Source organism: Acartia tonsa, chromosome 11 (assembly GCF_053477335.1).
Source record: "Acartia tonsa isolate MP-2025a chromosome 11, ASM5347733v1, whole genome shotgun sequence".
NCBI lineage: Eukaryota > Metazoa > Arthropoda > Copepoda > Calanoida > Acartiidae > Acartia > Acartia tonsa.
The window spans coordinates 42,549,258-42,566,592 of record NC_137270.1 but is presented as its reverse complement, the minus strand read 5'-3'; the positions used below and the strand labels follow the sequence as shown (position 1 = coordinate 42,566,592).

The window sequence follows — 17,335 nt, the reverse complement described above, 5'->3', positions numbered from 1 at the left end:
GGCCAAATCTATTCAAAATTGCCTGAATTTTAAGGATCAGGCCTTTAAAGTTATAAAAAGTTATTTTTTTCTAGTAGTATTTTTATGTTTTTTATCAAAAAAATTTTTGAAAAAAAAGTCAAATTTCGCGTACTTCGGAAAAATTATTTTTTTTTGGTAGAAAAAATTGACCTATCTTAATAAATTTTTTTGTGCATACTCTTTATTACATTTAGCAACTTTTACCTTTTGGGCATGCTGTAATAAAATCAATACGTCATCGATTTTTCGAAGCTTGAAAATGCCCTACCGACTTCGCCTCAAGGCGGGGCGAAGTCGGTGCCGTTTTAGAGATCAATTTTGACAAACTTCCCAAAGTCCTAGGTTTACGTCCTTTTAGGACCTGGTCGACTTTTCCGAGATCTTTCTACTGGTCTTGGTCCCATTTAAAAAAAAATAATTTTTACGATTTGCAGGTTTAAAAAACCGAAAAAAAACACCGAGTTCGCCCCGCTTTACCCTATACAATAAGCTATATAAGTTAGAAAGAATTTAAATGTATATAATAGATTTGAAATCTGCATAAAATTTTAAGGATTTTTTATAAAATTCGTGTATTATATAATTCTTTTTTTAAAAGCGCAAAATACTATTTAAGTTAATTAATTTTGACCAATAGGATAGGTGGATTGGAAACTACCTGAGCTATAATTGGTTGAATGATGTATGAAACTTAGGCTTCTCCAATCAGAGCGCAGATTGTTTTCAACCCACCAATCACAGATGTCAAAATTAATCAACTTAAATTGTATTTGCGCTTTTAGATAAAGAATTATACAAAAAACGAATTTTATTAAAAAAATCCTTTTATTTATGCAGGTTGCAAATCTATTATATACATTAAAATTTTTTCCAACTTATATAGCTTAATATACAACATTAAACTCATGTTTTTTTATTAGCAAAGCTACTCTCTAAGTCATGACTGTTAATTAGAGCGTTGCCGATGTTAATTTTAAAACCGCAGATTAATCAACTTCCATTTCTTTTCTTACCTCCCCCTTCACTGAACTTTCTTATTCTTTTCTTTTCTTTAATCCCCTTCTTTGTCTTTGCTTCCCTTTCCCTTCACTTTTATTTCAATTTACTTCCCCTTTCTTTTCCCTTCTCTTCCCTTACTTTTCCCTTCTCTTCCCTTCCTTTTTCCTTAACTTCCTACCCGCGTTCCCTAACCCTTAATTACTATTTAATATTATTCATAAAAGAAATGAGTAAAATTCCTTGCTCTAGTGTACACAATGCCGCAACTTCTGATATTTTTTATGATTTTAGGTGATGAATAGGGAAGCCCGAAGACTTGAGAAAGAAATAAAAGAAGTGCTGGAAGAGATGTCCCAGGACAAGGAGTCCAAGACTAAGCTGTTGACGGGACGCAGGGTGCTGCTGGCAGAGGAACTTAAACGTGTCAGACAAATTCAGGTAGCTTAAAAAGTTTGGGGAATTTTATTGAATTTTGATGGGCTGGTGCTAAATGGATAGTTCTGTTTTTTCATAGTTAGGGTGTATGTACATCACTTTATCGTATTTTGTCCTTAACCTTGAAGATTCATGATTTATTACAAATTTACTACCTTATTCATCGAAAAATTGCGGATTGGCGGTAATTCGCGGTGGGGAAAATAATATTAAGCGAAATGATACACACTTTACATTTTTTGATTTTTGTGTCAAAGATTAATCCTAACTACAATATTGCTGTATTAATTTCATTTCAAAATTCTCATTTTTTTTTTAGGAGAAATTAGAAGAATTTATCAAAGCCTTGAATACGGGTGGCCATGACTGAGGTCTATACTCATTACTCAAAACAGAATACACAAGTGGTTCCTAGAGACTACATAAACTGCAGTATCACAGTATAATTTCTACCAGTGCTGTTTTGTTATTTTACTGTGATGTCAACACAACTTATATATTCATAGAAACCACTGCACCTTTAGTCAAATTGCTTTTCAAACCGGTTATTTTCTTGTTATGAAAAGTTTTCTGTGGTTTTATTCACTTTTTGATGATGTTATTAGATAAAAAAAAGCCTGCTGTGAATTTTGTTATGAGAGGGGAGGGGGGGGGGAGTGTCTGATTACTTGGCGTAAATACTAAAACCAATTGCCTTCATATTAACATTGACAACGAGAGGATGGGGGGGACATTGGACTTTTATAAAATCTTGATTTGTTGGATCACACTAGCAGTGTTTAATCTTTGCCACCTATAATTAATAAGGGGTTAGTTTTAGGGATTTATATAAATCCATTGTCTTATCCGTGAAAACATATACAAATTCTTATCCAAAGAAAATGCTTAGTTTTTACGTCGGATAATCAGACTTTCTATCTCCTTCCATGAAGTTATAATTTAAACTTTTCTAGCACAGATTATTTGTTGGTTATTTTGTCAAATTTCTGAGGTTTTTTATTGTTTTTTAAAACAAGCAAAACCTTTAAGATATTTCGAAGTGTGTCTCAAATCCTTTTATTAGTTTAAAAGTGCATAAATCATAATTATTACTGTTAAATCTAATAATCATTTTATAAAACTTGAGCTTTTATTTAAATCTTTAAATTATTAGTCGTTTAATTTTTTGTAGTTTTTCGGTCATTTTGACCTTATTATCCTTTTATAGCTTTAAAGATACAGCTTTTTCAATGAGATGTGTACATTTGTACAAATACTGTAAAATCTAAAATTAATTATAAAAATACTGTTTTAAAAGCAATATTTAAAAAACACTTTTTCTTTCAAATGGCCTAGTTTCATGTACAATACATCTCTAAAATATGAATGGCAGGAAGGGAGGAGATAATGGACTGAAAATTATACTGGTACTCTATTACTTAAACGTTCTTTCATTTATGTGCTTGAAAATTATGGGGACTTTTATAAATTGGGCTGTGAAACCAGAAATGTTCAAACTTCAATCTATTTATATAAGAGGTAATTTTGTATGTTATAATTTGGGGTGTTGAACATCAATTTATCGTCCATTATCTTACCCCTTTAAATTCCTTGGGAGTGTTGATTATTTTAAGACACTTATTTATAAGACCCTTGAAATAATCACCTCCCCCAAGCTTTTAAGATAATATTTTTTTTAAATAGTTGAAATATTTATATGTATTAGATTTTTGAATTTTCTCTTGTTTGGTTAGTTCTGGTGATTACATATTTATGTAATAATACTTTCAATTCATTCAGTTTCATAGCACACCTCCACAATAAAATGTCATTTGCTCTGCTAAAAAGAGAGCTAGAAAGAGATCTGGAGGAGTATGATAATATTAAAAAACAAAAGTTAGAGACAACTAAAGATGGAAAAAAGAAGAAGCATAAACCTGCTAAATCTAACAGGCACATCAGATTTTATTTTATATATTCTTTAAGATTTTCTTGATAATTTTTTAAAATTTACAAAAATATTTTTATTGGTAGGTTCTCACTTGATATTTATTTTTTAAAAACTATTTCGATGCTCTTTTTTGTCCAGGTTAGATTAATAAAGTATTTGTAGTGTGATTTCCCTCAATGAGCCTGTTAAACATTACCTACCCACCACACACCCCACACCATTTCTTACATAAATTCAAATGAGGGGGTAGGAATTATGTTTTTAATGCCTTACTCCTGCGGGATGCTCTTACCCTTTTTTTTGCAAAATGTCTTGAATAGTTCTTAAAATCTAATGTCAAAATTGAAAAAGGGGAAGTTTTCAATTCAACGATCAAGATTACTCTAAAGAAGACGATTATACTGAAGACTGCATACAAAATTTAAGTAAGTTTTTTATTTACTTGCAGTTACGCTCTTAGGGGGAGGTGGGAGGGGGTTAGATTTTAAAATATTTTTTTTTTACTGGGGGGGGGGGGGTTAGAGAGATCCTTCGGTACAAATAGACAGACAAAAATCCTGTTAATTATAATGATTTTTTAATGTAGTAAAGCTTTAAAAACTTGGTTATGCACTTTAAATTTGGGTATATCATCTAAAGATTGTTTAACTAAAAGAAATACGGAAATAATAGAATTACGTAAGTAGGTAGTAAATCAATGTTATTTATAATAGTATTTGTTTTCGAGATCTTAAGAGACGGGCGAACTAACGAACGGAAAGACATCATTCTCTTTTGTACTACAGACCTTAAGTGTAATGTGTTTTCTTTTCAAATTTTCAACTTAATTTTTTTGTTGTGTTCAAAATTTCTTAATTTTTTAGAAAGCTATGATGCTAAGATATCAACAGTACCAACAGAAAGAATTATTGATGCAAACTACAAAAACAAAAGACAGGTAGTGACAATTTTACTTTTTATAACCCAAAGATAATATGATATCTTTATTTTAGCCCTCTACAGATTTCTTTCTTTTTATAGAACATGAAAATCTGGTGTAAGATCCAAGTAATAATAAATCCATTTTTAAGGATCATGATAAGATTCTGCTGGAGACTGGGAAGAAAGACGAGGGTTCAGTTTTCACAGACCAAGATTTTGCCATGCTTAGCCAGCTTAACTTTGCCAACTCGAGTAAAGCCTACATTGTGGATGGTTTTACAGGCAGGATTAAAGAATAAATTATAAAATGTATAATACAAGCACTTGTCCTTAGTAGACATCAATCATTCTTATTTTCCTTATTGTCTTAATAAGTTTTTTTTAGAGTTGTTGTTAAAATGATGCATAAAAAAGATGTTTTGGTAAAGAAGAATTTCTCTTTGAAATATTGGATCATCTCTCATAAAATGCCTTTGCCTATCTTGTAAAACGCCTACAACAATTTTAAAAAATTAATGAAGACCAAATTACAAGATCATTTATTTTAGCAATTCTTTTGAGGTGGTTTTAGCCCAATTTCTTATTCTTTTATCCACAATCCTCAGGTGATAAAGAGGAAATGACAGTTATCAAGCATGGAAGAAAGACCACAAAGAAGGCAAAAAAGAAGAAAAATGAAGAATATGACGATTATTTTTAAAAAATGCTTTGTGATATCAAAAAGTACATATGTTATTGATCTGGGAGGGAGAGGACATTGGGCTGTTTATTACACTAGTCTCCAAAGTTTTGTAATAATATTTTCTTATTTGTAGGCCTAAAAACTTTTGGGACCTTAATTTGATTTTGATTGGATGGTTAAATAAGTTGAGTGTCCAAACGTTTCAACCACTTAATGTAATCTATAAATGGGAAAATTTTGAGTATCATCATTAGTGATTTAAATGAATATATCGGCCATTGTCTTATCCCTTTAGATCCCTGACATATGATCCTGTTTTTTTTCCATGTTGTTTATTTATGAAATTATTTTCTAATGATATACCTACCGATCAAGCATATAATTTTAACAAGAAGTACCTGAATTTGCAATTTTTTTTTCAGAAAGTGTAATGTTGGATACACCTAGACAGCAAGGAATACTTAGCTTAGTTATAGTAGGTAAGAAGATTAATTAAAGTACACATTGTTAAAGCGAAGCTTTTCTGTAATAAGCGTCAGGCCTTCCGTAATGTCTTATCTATAATCATTACCGAAATTCCTTATTGTTGAATTTTAATCGTGTTGATTTTATTTAGGGGGGGGGGGGTTAATGCAACCATCTCGTAATCAGTGATTAAATGGCACTTAGAATTCGAATTTCGATATAAACTTTTGCATGAGTAATCCTTGGTAGGTCTATTTTCCCTAAATTGAACAAAAAGTTGGAAAAGTAACGGCTGGCGGCTCAGCTGTTTAGCCGTTGTTTGCCTATTTTCAGGGTAAATTCATCATCAATTACGTAGGAATCAACTTTTTAAAACATATTTTTGGTTTAATTCATGTTGAATGATAGCAATAGCCATTTTTAAAACTTCTAGTACCTACAGCTACTGTCTAAAACCGTTTGATAGCGTTTTGGAGTTGAAAAGAGTATTATGTGAAGATAGGTGGTTTCGTGACTAATTTACACTACAGATATCCAAAAAATGGCAAAACGGCTGAGCCGCCAGCCGTTACTTTTCCAACTTTTTGTTCGATTTAGGGAAAATAGACCTACCAAGGATTACTCATGCAAAAGTTCAGATCGAAATTCGAATTCTAAGTGCCATTTAATTACTGATTACGAGATGGTTGCATTAACCCCCCCTTCTCTTTAAAAATTCTATTATCTAATCATGTTATACACTTGAAATACTACAATATATCGATTCCTGAGACGATTTGGCACAATGCCATATGCGGAGCATCTCTATAATCAAGTCTTAAAATCTTGTTTTGAAGTAATTTAAGATTAGATTTCTACAAAAATTTATCTAGGACGTTGAATTCTTAGTCTTAATTCTTACTCTTGTATTTTCAAATACTCCTTTATCTGACAGTTAATCTTCGTATTTTGGATTTTGTCATTCTTGTGTTATTTTTAGGAACATTTTTTATATACTACACAATCTTGATAGTTGGCTTCCCATTCCTTCATCAACCATATCTTTCTATTATTCAAAGGTGAGTTTTGTTTTTCAGATTTCGTTAAAAAATCGACCCCTCCCTAATATCAAGGGAGTGAGAGGGCAATGGACTGTAATTTTAACTAGTACTTCTAAGTTTTATTAACATAATATTGAGACTGAAAGTAGGACTAAATGGGGGGGGGGGGTGGAGGATTTTAGGGAAAAGTTTTCATTTAAAGTAAAACCACATAACATATAAAGTGATTCATAAAGCATACTATCTTGTTCGTTTGATTAAAAACTTTGGGTACTTTTTAAAAATCTTGATTGGTTGGTTCAAACTAGCAGTGTCCAAGCTTTTTAACCAATAACTTTAATCTACAAGTGTCATTTTTGTTTACTATATCGCAAACCACAAACGAAGAAAAAAATGTGTATTTTATGCTTAATTTGGTTTGGTTTAGGATATGGACAATTTTCACTTCCGTAGGTTAAAATTATAAGTGGATAAGTTTGCAGTTATTTTGTTCAACTCAACTCTTTTTTTTCAAAGCTTTATCATGAAAATTTATTTTTGTTTAGATTTTTCCCAAGTTGTGAGACAGGTCTGCTTGTGCCAGCTCTTACTGGAACCTTAATCTCCACAATTTTATTCCTGAAATCTTATTCTCTTGTAAGAGCAGGTTGGTTTCTTATTATTAGCGCAGCTACTCAACTACTAGTGTATCATTGTATGTCCATGTTTTGAACAGTCGTCTTTTGAAAATTAAATTTTTAAAAGGGGGGGGGGGGTTTAATGCAACCATCTCGTAATCAATGTATAAATGGCACTTAGAATTCGAATTTTGATCTGAAATTTTGCATGAGTAATCCTTGGTAGGTCTATTTTCCCTAAATCGAACAAAAAGTTGGAAAAGTAGCGGCTAACGGCTGGCGGCTCATCCGTTTAGCCATTTGTTGGGTATTTTCAAGCGAAATCCATCACCAAACCTCTCTTCACATAATGCTCTTTTCCGATCCAAAACGTTTTCAAACGGCTCTAGCCGGTAGTTGCTGGTACTAGAAATCTAAAAAATGGTTTTTTTTTGTATCATTTCACATGATTTAAAGCAAAAATATGTTTCAAAAAGTTGATTTCTACGTAATTTATAACAGATTTGCCCTAAAAATGGCCAAAAAACGGCTAAACGGCTGAGCCGTTAGCCGTTACTTTTTCAACTTTTTTTTCGATTTAGGGAAAATAGACCTACCAAGGATTACTCATGCAAAATTTCAGATCAAATTTCGAATTTTAAGTGCCATTTATACATTGATTACGAGATGGTTGCATTACCCCCCCCCCCCTTAATTCAATTTCTTGTTTTTGAGGTTGACTTAATTTTAAATATTTATTTTTTTATAATATTTAGATCGATTGGAATCAAAAGAAGAATAAATATATCAAAATGCTAGGTGAATATTTATAAAAAGTATTTTAGTTATTATTTTTTGTTGGTATTAAATTATTTATGTCGTATAAACAATAAACGATATGTTCAGTTCACCATATTATAAAACAAAATACCCCTTATTTAGATTAAAAATTATGAATAGTCTCAATAGGATACTGATAGTTTGAACCAACTAATCAAGATTTTAAAAACTTTTCCATTTTCCAAATAGGAGAGCACATTTATAAAACTTTGAGTACCAGTATAATTTACAGTTCAATGTCTCCTCCTTCCCTGGTTATGATACAGTTATACCTATTGCGTTTCAAATACTATCTAGAATACTACAAAATAATTTAAGGTTTGAAAATTGCCCAAATATTTAAAACAAAACAAGGATATATATGTTTTAGTTGTTGGTATAAGCGGAGCCACCTGCTCAGGGAAGACGACAATTTGTAATATTTTACGGAGAATTTTCGTAAACTCGAGGTATAAGCACCACATTGCACCTTGCTTAGTCATATATTTTTTACTCACTGTACAGTTGAATTAGAAATATACGTCAATAAATGATGCTTTTTATGTTATATAAGTAAAAAACTTAATTAGCACTTTATATTTTATTTGTTCTTTAAGAAGCACAGCAATGGATTTTTTTTGACATTTATAGTTAGTTTAAAAGATATTTATTGTTTGTTTGTAGCTTGTAGGCTTTGTTTATTCCTAATAAGGCTATGAAAAATGTATGTTATTATTATACCCCCTCTATTGTTTTTCGAATAGAAAGCTTGTAGATGCTAGGAGGCGAAGTCACTATTAATAAGCACTCAGACAGACTTATGGACGTATGATATACCCTAGTTCTACTGTAGCTGCGCTAATTTCAACATATTATTGCTAAGATAATGTAAAGTTGAATTACGAGAAAAATTATGAAAAATATATGATGCAGGGTGTTTAACCAGGATGACTATTACTGGAAGGAAGATGACTCCAGGCATGTCAGGTATACCTAGTTATTTATCGCATCTTATTTCCGCGGATATTAAAATAAAAATTATAAGATTAAAACAAGTTTTATTATTTTCATTTTAATATTCGTAGAAAATTGTCTCCAGTACGATGCTATACATGATTTTGAAGTTTGGCTGAGAACCGGTTCTAATCCAGTGGATATCAATTGTTTTCAAAGCCAAACGGAATGTGTATTGTAATAAGGGACATTAGACAGTATACCTTACCCAATTTTTAACAACACCTTTTCAAACAATATTTTCAATGTAAGACCACCGGAACGAAAATATTTATATTTTGTTAAGGGATGAGAATTCTGTTATTAATTGGGAGATTTTATCTGGATTTGACATGAAGACAATGCATGATGACATCCTGGATGAAATACACAAATCAAAAGGTCAGAGTAAATCCACTGTAAAGTGCAAAGCTACTCTATAACTCACTTAGTCTGTCCGTGTCCATACGCCTGTCTGTTAGTAATGAAGAAAAATAATACCTAACAACTTGTCTATGTATTATTTGAGATGGACTAAAGTGGTAAATTCACGAAATGCATTTGAACTTAATTTAGTGAACCGCATATTTTTTCCTAGTTAATGGGTTAAACTACATTTATATAGCATATATTTGAAATAAATTCAATTTTCTACCATGTACCTAGTTTTTTAAATATCAAGACTTGAAAATTTTCTTTTTGTGATATATGCAATTTAAAAAGACTATTTTCAAGTCTTGATATTTTAAAAACTACGTGAAAAATTCTTTCAAATATATGTCATACAAATGTAGTTTAACCATTTAACCAGGATAAAAAATGCGATTCACTAAATTAAGTTCAAATGCATTTCGTGAAACTACCCCTTTTCTCATTTCTTATTGATATTGTCATCTTTGTTGTAGATGATAATAGCAGAGCTACTCTATAATTAAAAATATCCGTCCGTCTTTCGCTAAGCGACATTAAAGCAGAGAACGGTTTTTTCTTCTGTTTCCATTAAAAATAGATATAAAAAGGACCTATAAAAGCCATTTTACAGATAAGAAAACGGACAGACATTCTGTTCCTTGTTGTATAAAGATCTCCCTAAAAACGTCATTTTTACCGTTAGCTGAAAATTGGCTTTTAAAAAATATATTATATCCAGAGATTAGTAAGAAAACGTTGGAACTGAATGGAGCCAAAGAATGGAGGGTTGATGATATATTTACTGGAGCCGACAGCCTGGAGACAAAATTAGATCCAGCCAACTTCAAACATGTTAATTTTCTGTTGGTTGAAGGAATATTAGGTATATTTTTATTTTTTTTCAACTGCCTGCCTATCGAGGGAGGGAGGGGACACTAGATTTTACTTATATATTGTTTTATATAAAAGTTTTGTGATCACGTTCCTAGTTGACTTAACACTTTACTACTCTTATCAATTCTTTTGGCGTACAAACCTGTCCTACAGTTTATAAACCTATCTACCATTAATTTTGAAGGGTTAACATTTTTATTATATTTGGAGGTGTTCATCAAATCGAAAATACAGGGTGTTTTTTTTTAATAGAACAAAAATATTACTTAATTTAACCCACTTGCCATTGACAGAAGTAAATAACATATATCTTAATTTCTTCATTAGGTTGGGGAGTTTTGTATAAGAAAAAAACATTTAGCAGTTTTTAACAAATTATGACTTAAAAACCGGTTTTTCCTATTTTTGGAAGATTTTTGGATCATGACCTATTTAAAGAGTGTGCAAAAATGCGTATATTTATAAATTCAGATTGCGCGGCTCTTGTTAAGAGTACAAAAATGTTTTGCAAACCGTTGCATAAGCCGGTTTTTAAGGCATACTTTGTTGAAAATCACTAAATATTTTTTTCTGATACAAAACTCCCCAACCCAATGAAGAAATTAAGATATAGGTTATTAACTTTTGTTAATGGCAAGTGGGTTAAACTAAGTAATATTTTTGTTCTATTAAAAAATACCATGTATTTTATAGAATTAGAATTTGCCACTTTTTAAAAATCGACAACCCTGTTTTTTATGTACAAAATGCCGCGTAATTCTTACTGCCACGTTTCGGGTATTGTTGTACGGTCAGTACACATTAAATCTTCGTTGTGTAAAGACGTACAAAAATTTAATTATGTGTTATATGTTAGTATTCAAAATGTGTTTAATATTTAAAATATATAAGTTAATTCAGAAATATATTAGCATAAACAATGAAAATTAAATGAATATTTGAAATATTACCAACAATGGAATATAGCTTGTTTCACTTCTACTTAACACGAAATAAAATAAAAAATATTGTTAAAATAGAAATTTTCTTCATATCTTAGAATGCAAAAATTTTATTAGAGATAGGTTAAAAACAAGTTAAGTTGAAAACATTAATTTTGAAACCAAAATTTTTGTAAAGTTTTTAAAAAATTATCTTGTTTTTTCTCGTATTCATTCGAATCCGGTGGATAGGAACCGGCTCTCATCCATACGAAAAAACTATGTCTAGCATCGTATTATATACAGCTTTTTACGAATTTAAAAATGTACAATCATAAGATTAAAACCAGTGTTTTTAGCCGATGCCTTCTGCACCTCGGGGCTAAAATACTAATTTTAATCTTATAATTGTACATTCTATATCCGCGGAAAGCCGTTTATAATACAATGCGAGAAATAACTAATATTGACTTCCTCTCCCCTCTCAAAAAAATAAAACAGATTACAGGTAGTCTTTGTTATATTTTATGTTCCAACAATGAAATCAAATGAGGGTCTACTACATTTTATTTTTTTTTAGTTCTGAATGACCCCAAGATATCAGACCTGTGTGATTACAGATTTTTCCTGGAGCTGGACTATGATACTTGTTGGTCCAGACGTCAGCATCGAACTTATGATCCACAGGATCAGGTAGGACAAACTGACGGATAGTTGTAATTTTATAGTAGTGCTTCATTACTGTTTAGAACTTTGAAAATTTATTTCTAAAGTCAAATAAAAGTGACTCTAATGGCCGAACGGACTAATAATAGAAAATATTTACATTGTCCTCATTAAACAGAAAGACAATTATGTCCATTTTAGCGCGCGTATCGTGCAATAAAATTAACAACATTTTAGATGTAATGAAAGGTAAAGAGAGGTAATAAAAACAAGGATGACAACATCCATAAGTAGCGAAGCACAAAAAATCATGGATGGGAATGTGTACAATACAAGTAGATTTAAAGTATATTTTTTAAATTAAAAAATAGATTTGTCAGAGAAAATAAACAAGAAACTTTTTTTTATTTTGTATGATGACGACAGTCAAAGTAATTTACATGAATGATGCTCATAACAATGGGAAAAATATTATGATACTGATATCCCAAAAAAGTTTGAAAATCGGACCAAAAACACCAAAGATATGGGGAAATGTGTAAAATAGCCAAAAACCTGCTAAAAGGCAGTCTGACCGCCATGTTTTTTTTTAAAGACAGGAAATTTAATTTTGATATCTATAACTGAAAAAAAATTTTATAATCGGACCATAAACACCAAAGATATGGGGAAAAATGTGAAAAATATAAAAATAGCCTAAAACCTGCAAAAAGACAGTCGGACCGTAATTGTTGTTTTCTTTAATCGACGGGAAATTTAATTTAGATATTTAGAACTGAAAAAAAAATTGAAAATCGGACCATAAACACCAAAGATATGGAGAAAAATGTAAAAATATAAAAATAGCCTAAAACCTGCATAAAGGCAGTCAGACCGTCATTGTTGTTTTCTTTAATCGACAGGAAATTTTATTTAGATATCTATAACTGAAAAAATTTTGAAAATCGGACCATAAACACCAAAGATATGGAGAAAAATGTGAAAAATATAAAAATAGCCTAAAACCTGCTAAAGAGCGGTCTGGCCGCCATTGATGTTTTATGGTTAATTGTGCTCCTTAATGATTGGAATGTTGTCAAAAAGTTTCAGCTTTCTACCTTTTTTAGGAGCTGAGAAAATCACGTTTCCCCCAATTCATTAATTACGGACGGACGGACAGACGGACGGACAGTGAATTATAAAGTAGCTTCGCTACTAAAAAGAGGGAGAGAGAGACATTATCTAAAGCTGTGGGAATTTACTTAATAATGACGGACAGGCACAAACCCCTTTCAAATGTTGGTCATAATTTAATTAGAATTTCCTAAGGTAAAAAATGTAAAATTTTTAATTTGTAAATCCTTTAATATGCACTGGTAATCTTTTTATTTGTCCGTTAATATCTCGCTCACTTACCACTGAATACATTGAGATTTTAATTATTGGAATCTTTTTGGTTAGCGGATAGTTTTAAGCTATATTATTTAAGATTTTTATTTAGTTCGTCTTAGGTTTGGCCCCTCGTTCTCTTTTTCATACAGAGCCCGTTGATGCTAGGGACACACAACCGTTAATAGATGTACAATACGAAAATAACAACTTGCAAAATTTATAATATTTTCAGGAAGGTTATTTTACCAAATATGCCTGGCCATATTATGTCAGCAATAAGCAAGAGTTCGAATCCCTTGGAAAACCTGTTACCTTTCTAAATGGAGCCAAGTCCATCCAGCAAAATCTGTGCAATATTCTCAATGTTATCTCCAAAAGAAGTTGATATATTTAGTCTTCATAACATTTGCTGTGAGTAAGGGATATGACAATAAAAGATAGTTTGCTCCCACCCGAAAAAAAAGGGAGAAACATGTTAAAGAACTTAGGAGAAATTTTATTTTCCATTTTACTTACTACAAAATATACCAAGTATAGGGAGTGGAAAACGTTTGTATATTAATCTACCATCCTTTACTCTTCCCTATATTTATAAGCTTAAGCTAGAATTTTGTTCCTAGCAATTTTGGGGAAGATTAACTTAGTCTTTATTGTTCTATCCCAATATTCTTGAAATTTCACATTTTTAGAAATCTTTGCTTCCTTCTTTCTGTTGTCTTAATTTAAATGTTTTACTGTAAACTTTGCTTTCATAACAGCTGCGCTACCATTTGACTTGGTCTTCCTTGTTATTTTATATATTGATATTCTATTATTGTTAGCGGAGTTTTTATTTAAAGTTTGTTAAAAATCATCGTCTTATTACAGTTTTTTAAATTTAACTAAACAAGTAGAATGATGATTTAATATTATTAAAATGCAGCTAAATTTTTAAGACAGCAAATTTAACTATTTCAAAATAACAAAAGATTAATATTTTTAAAGCAATTTACATAATGAGTCTAGAAAATATATTCCAAAATCATAATTTGAATTCAAGTTTACAACCTGTATATCTAAGCTATTGATTCTTAAACAAATTTTGTTATTTTATAAGGAAACTTTTTTTAAAAACTAGTTCGTTTAGTTTTCATAAATACATAGTAGTGATAACACGACACCGGCTATAGTAGAAGTCGGGTTCTAAAAAAGAAAATATAATATAGTACAACAGTAGAAATTGTTATATTACAAATCTGTTATATTGTGGTGATTTTTATCTACAAACTAATAATAATATCAACTTAAATTGGAGATAATTGTAGTAAAAGATTAGAATTGTAAATAAAATATATTGTTTTTAAATTCAAATTTGATTTTAAGCAAATGACAATCATAATTGCAAATTTGATCTCGTATTTGTAGAAAAATTGTACTTAATTTTTGCAGCTTGTCACAATTATTTTGATACTCGTTAAATGACTTTGAAAGCGTTTCATATGATTTTTATTTTTATTTAGTTTTTTTTATTCAAATAGTTGTTAAAATGTAACTTTTTACTCACTTTGCAATTTGAGAGAAAATATTTATGAACACTGATAGATAATAATAATTTATCGCAGCTTTCCAGTGTTACTAGAATGAAAGATAAAAATTAAAACCAGTTTTGTTATCCTTGAGAGGCTGAAGGCCCTTTCTAACAAAACTGGTATTAATTCTATGATTTTTATTATAATATTCGTGGAAAATTTTCTGTAATAAGTTGCTATACATATTATTCAGTATGGATGTGAAAAGTTTTAATCCAGCGCACAGTGGGCCAGCAGGTGTCAAAATACAATAATTGGTGGGGTATTTGGTTTCTTGGTATTTATATTTTTTCTTTATATGACTAAATTACATACATTAGGGCTTTTAAAAATGATATTTTCAAGGTCCAGGTGTATTTCTGAGTGCGTCCAGTGCCTAACAAAGTAGAGTAGGGTCGCATTCTTTTAAGGTTATTTTTGACCACTACCAACCCTTCTTCAATTCAAGATTTCTTAGGCTAATGATGGCCGATTTTCGAAAAATCAAGCTTCAGATAAACGTTACAACAATTGTAATCAGATAATAAAAGTAAAACTAGAAATAAATAAATAAAATGGTATTTAAACAATCAATTATATAAAAAATATTCCTAAAATTTTGCTTATTTTTAAGCATAGGTCAACTTTCAAAGCTTGTAGCAGATTTCGCCCAGACTTGCCCGGTCTAGGATCTTAACTCTCATAAAATTTAGCTCATTCATAGGCCAGAAGAAAAGATTTTAGCTGCAGCCGTTTGCAGCCGTGCATTCTAGAAAGTTTTAAAATTTGCTGGTTGAATTTTGAAAACTACAATTTTATACGTACGTTAATAATTTGAGTTGCACATTTTTTTTTCAAATAAACCTAATATTATATGTGTAAATGTGACAATTTTGTATACTCTCATTTTTTCTCTCTCTCTCTCTCTCCCTCTCTCTCTCTCCCCCTCTCTCTCCCCCCTCTCTCTCTCTCTCCCTCTCTCTCTTTCTCTCTCTTTTCTCTCTCTCTCTCTTTTCTCTCTCTCTCTCTCTCTCTCTCTCTCTCTCTCTCTCTCTCTTTCTCTTTCTTTTTCTTTCTTTCTCTCTCTCTCTTTCTTTCTCTCTCTCTCTTTCTATCTTTCTTTCTCTCTCTTTCTCTCTCTCTTTCTTTCTCCCTCTCTTTCTCTCTCACTCTCTCTTTTTTTCTCTCTTTCTTTCTCTCTCTCTCTCTCTCTCTCTCTCTCTCTCTCTCTCTCTCTCTCTCTCTCTCTCTCTCTCTCTCTCTCTCTTTCTCTCTCTCTCTCTCTCTCCTTCTCTCTCTCTCTCTCTCTCTCTCTTCTTATAATTCTCTCTTTCTGTGTGTGTGTGTGTATGTGTTTGTTCATAAGTGTTGATGCTACATAAAACTAACCCTCCTCCCTTACATATGAAGTCCCTTAATTTATCCCCCTTCCCCATAAAAAAAGCATTGACGTCCTTGTATTATGTCCTGAAATAGTGCAGAAATAACTAATTTTATGTTAACAAGAATGACAACATCCATAAAGCGAAGCTATCTGAAACGGTTGGACAAATGAATATTACCATTTGTAAAGCTTTATATTAAAAACCTGTTGTATTAGCGTAAATGATAGCATACCTGTGTGTTCGATTCTTGTTACATCATGTTATACTAATGACGTTAAAAATGTTACCTTCTGCTGCTATGTCTGATACATGACACTAATAGTGAGAGTAGGGCATCATTACCTAAACGTTTTTTAAGCAAACACAGGGAGGAAGGGACCATTAAACCATAAATTATACTGGTACTCAAAGCTTTATAACCCCGTGGTATTATTTGTTGGCTTAAAACCATTCATTGAATTTTGTTGTTGGTCCCAAATTGCTTATTAATAATGTTATTCAACCTGGTTAAATTTGTCAGGGATCTTAATGGATAAGACAAACAAGATTAACATTTCTGTAGATTAAAATTACCCATTAGTTGAAACATTTAGAAGCTTTTATAGAACTCAAATTTAATAAAGGTACCCAAAGTTTTTAATCCAGCGAAGAAATAAGCATAAGTTTAAAACTTTTGGTATTTGTGTATTTAACAATCCTATTCCCCCTCCCCCCGAACTTTGTTAATTTATTATCATTATCAATATACCGTCCATTGTCTTATCCCCTGTATCCCTGGATAAAATAAATTAATAATATAAGTTGTGGAGATATTTATATTGATTATTATGGATTTTGTCATCCTTGTTATTAATGTTCCTCAGTCTAGTTTTTTCAAATTGGGTATTTCCCCCCTCCCCAGTTAAAAATGTTTGCACGCCCTTGAACAAGAATGAAAACCATGCATCTTTATAAAGTAAAAACGCATTGAATACTAAGATTCTTAGATAGTACCCTACTGTTGGAATTATTATGAAAAGTTTGAAATCGATTGGACAATTATAACTTGTCTCAATTATTAAAAGGAGCTATACGTTTTGATCGGACAAACGGATAGAACGACCGGAATTATAGAAAAGCTTAGCCTTTAACAATTGTTGCTTATGCATAGCTATACTACTATTCAGAAGTCAAAAGGGATAAGACAATGGCCAATAATTTGATGTACATCCCCAATGATGATACACAAAATTACCCCTTC

The 17,335-nt window shown here is 31.0% G+C and overlaps 3 protein-coding genes across 6 annotated transcripts in view; all 3 read left to right on the top strand.

The window, feature by feature from the left end:
• Opa1 (Opa1 mitochondrial dynamin like GTPase) overlaps nucleotides 1-3,234 on the top strand; it is a 45,488-nt gene extending 42,254 nt beyond the window's left edge. For 2 of the 4 annotated variants that reach the window (XM_080177459.1, XM_080177456.1), the window contains exons 34-36: nucleotides 1,312-1,458; nucleotides 1,775-2,128; nucleotides 2,388-3,234. In XM_080177459.1, the coding sequence (XP_080033585.1) occupies nucleotides 1,312-1,458; nucleotides 1,775-1,825 (198 nt within the window). In that variant the 3' untranslated portion in view covers nucleotides 1,826-2,128; nucleotides 2,388-3,234. The remainder of the gene's footprint in view (nucleotides 1-1,311; nucleotides 1,459-1,774; nucleotides 2,129-2,387) is intronic. The other 2 variants (XM_080177458.1, XM_080177457.1) reach the window with 2 other exon arrangements.
• LOC145332468 (uncharacterized) lies at nucleotides 3,214-5,406 on the top strand. Its single transcript, XM_080177468.1, has 5 exons — nucleotides 3,214-3,387; nucleotides 3,737-3,810; nucleotides 4,249-4,322; nucleotides 4,456-4,588; nucleotides 4,912-5,406. The coding sequence occupies exons 1-5, from the start codon at nucleotides 3,260-3,262 to the stop codon at nucleotides 5,004-5,006; spliced, it is 504 nt and encodes a 167-aa protein (XP_080033594.1). The 5' UTR covers nucleotides 3,214-3,259; the 3' UTR covers nucleotides 5,007-5,406.
• Nucleotide 5,407: 1 nt separating this feature from the next.
• Nucleotides 5,408-13,979, top strand: LOC145332467 (nicotinamide riboside kinase 2). The gene is made up of 10 exons (XM_080177467.1): nucleotides 5,408-5,467; nucleotides 6,433-6,511; nucleotides 7,039-7,139; nucleotides 7,866-7,908; nucleotides 8,300-8,378; nucleotides 8,842-8,895; nucleotides 9,209-9,303; nucleotides 10,052-10,195; nucleotides 11,707-11,819; nucleotides 13,396-13,979. Exons 4-10 carry the CDS (start codon nucleotides 7,902-7,904, stop codon nucleotides 13,546-13,548), a joined length of 645 nt encoding a protein of 214 aa, XP_080033593.1. The 5' UTR covers nucleotides 5,408-5,467; nucleotides 6,433-6,511; nucleotides 7,039-7,139; nucleotides 7,866-7,901; the 3' UTR covers nucleotides 13,549-13,979.
• The last annotated feature ends 3,356 nt before the right edge of the window (nucleotides 13,980-17,335 follow it).

Excerpts from the sequence above, each read along its gene's own strand:
- LOC145332468 (XM_080177468.1), top strand. The coding sequence starts at position 3,260 with ATGTCATTTGCTCTGCTAAAAAGAGAGCTAGAAAGAGATCTGGAGGAG. Across the intron at positions 3,811-4,248 it reads AGACTGCATACAAAATTTAA|AAAGCTATGATGCTAAGATA; the intron begins GTAAGTTTTTTA and ends TTAATTTTTTAG. Across the intron at positions 4,589-4,911 it reads CATTGTGGATGGTTTTACAG|GTGATAAAGAGGAAATGACA; the intron begins GCAGGATTAAAG and ends CACAATCCTCAG.
- LOC145332467 (XM_080177467.1), top strand. Across the intron at positions 8,379-8,841 it reads AGAATTTTCGTAAACTCGAG|GGTGTTTAACCAGGATGACT; the intron begins GTATAAGCACCA and ends TATATGATGCAG. Across the intron at positions 10,196-11,706 it reads GTTGGTTGAAGGAATATTAG|TTCTGAATGACCCCAAGATA; the intron begins GTATATTTTTAT and ends ATTTTTTTTTAG.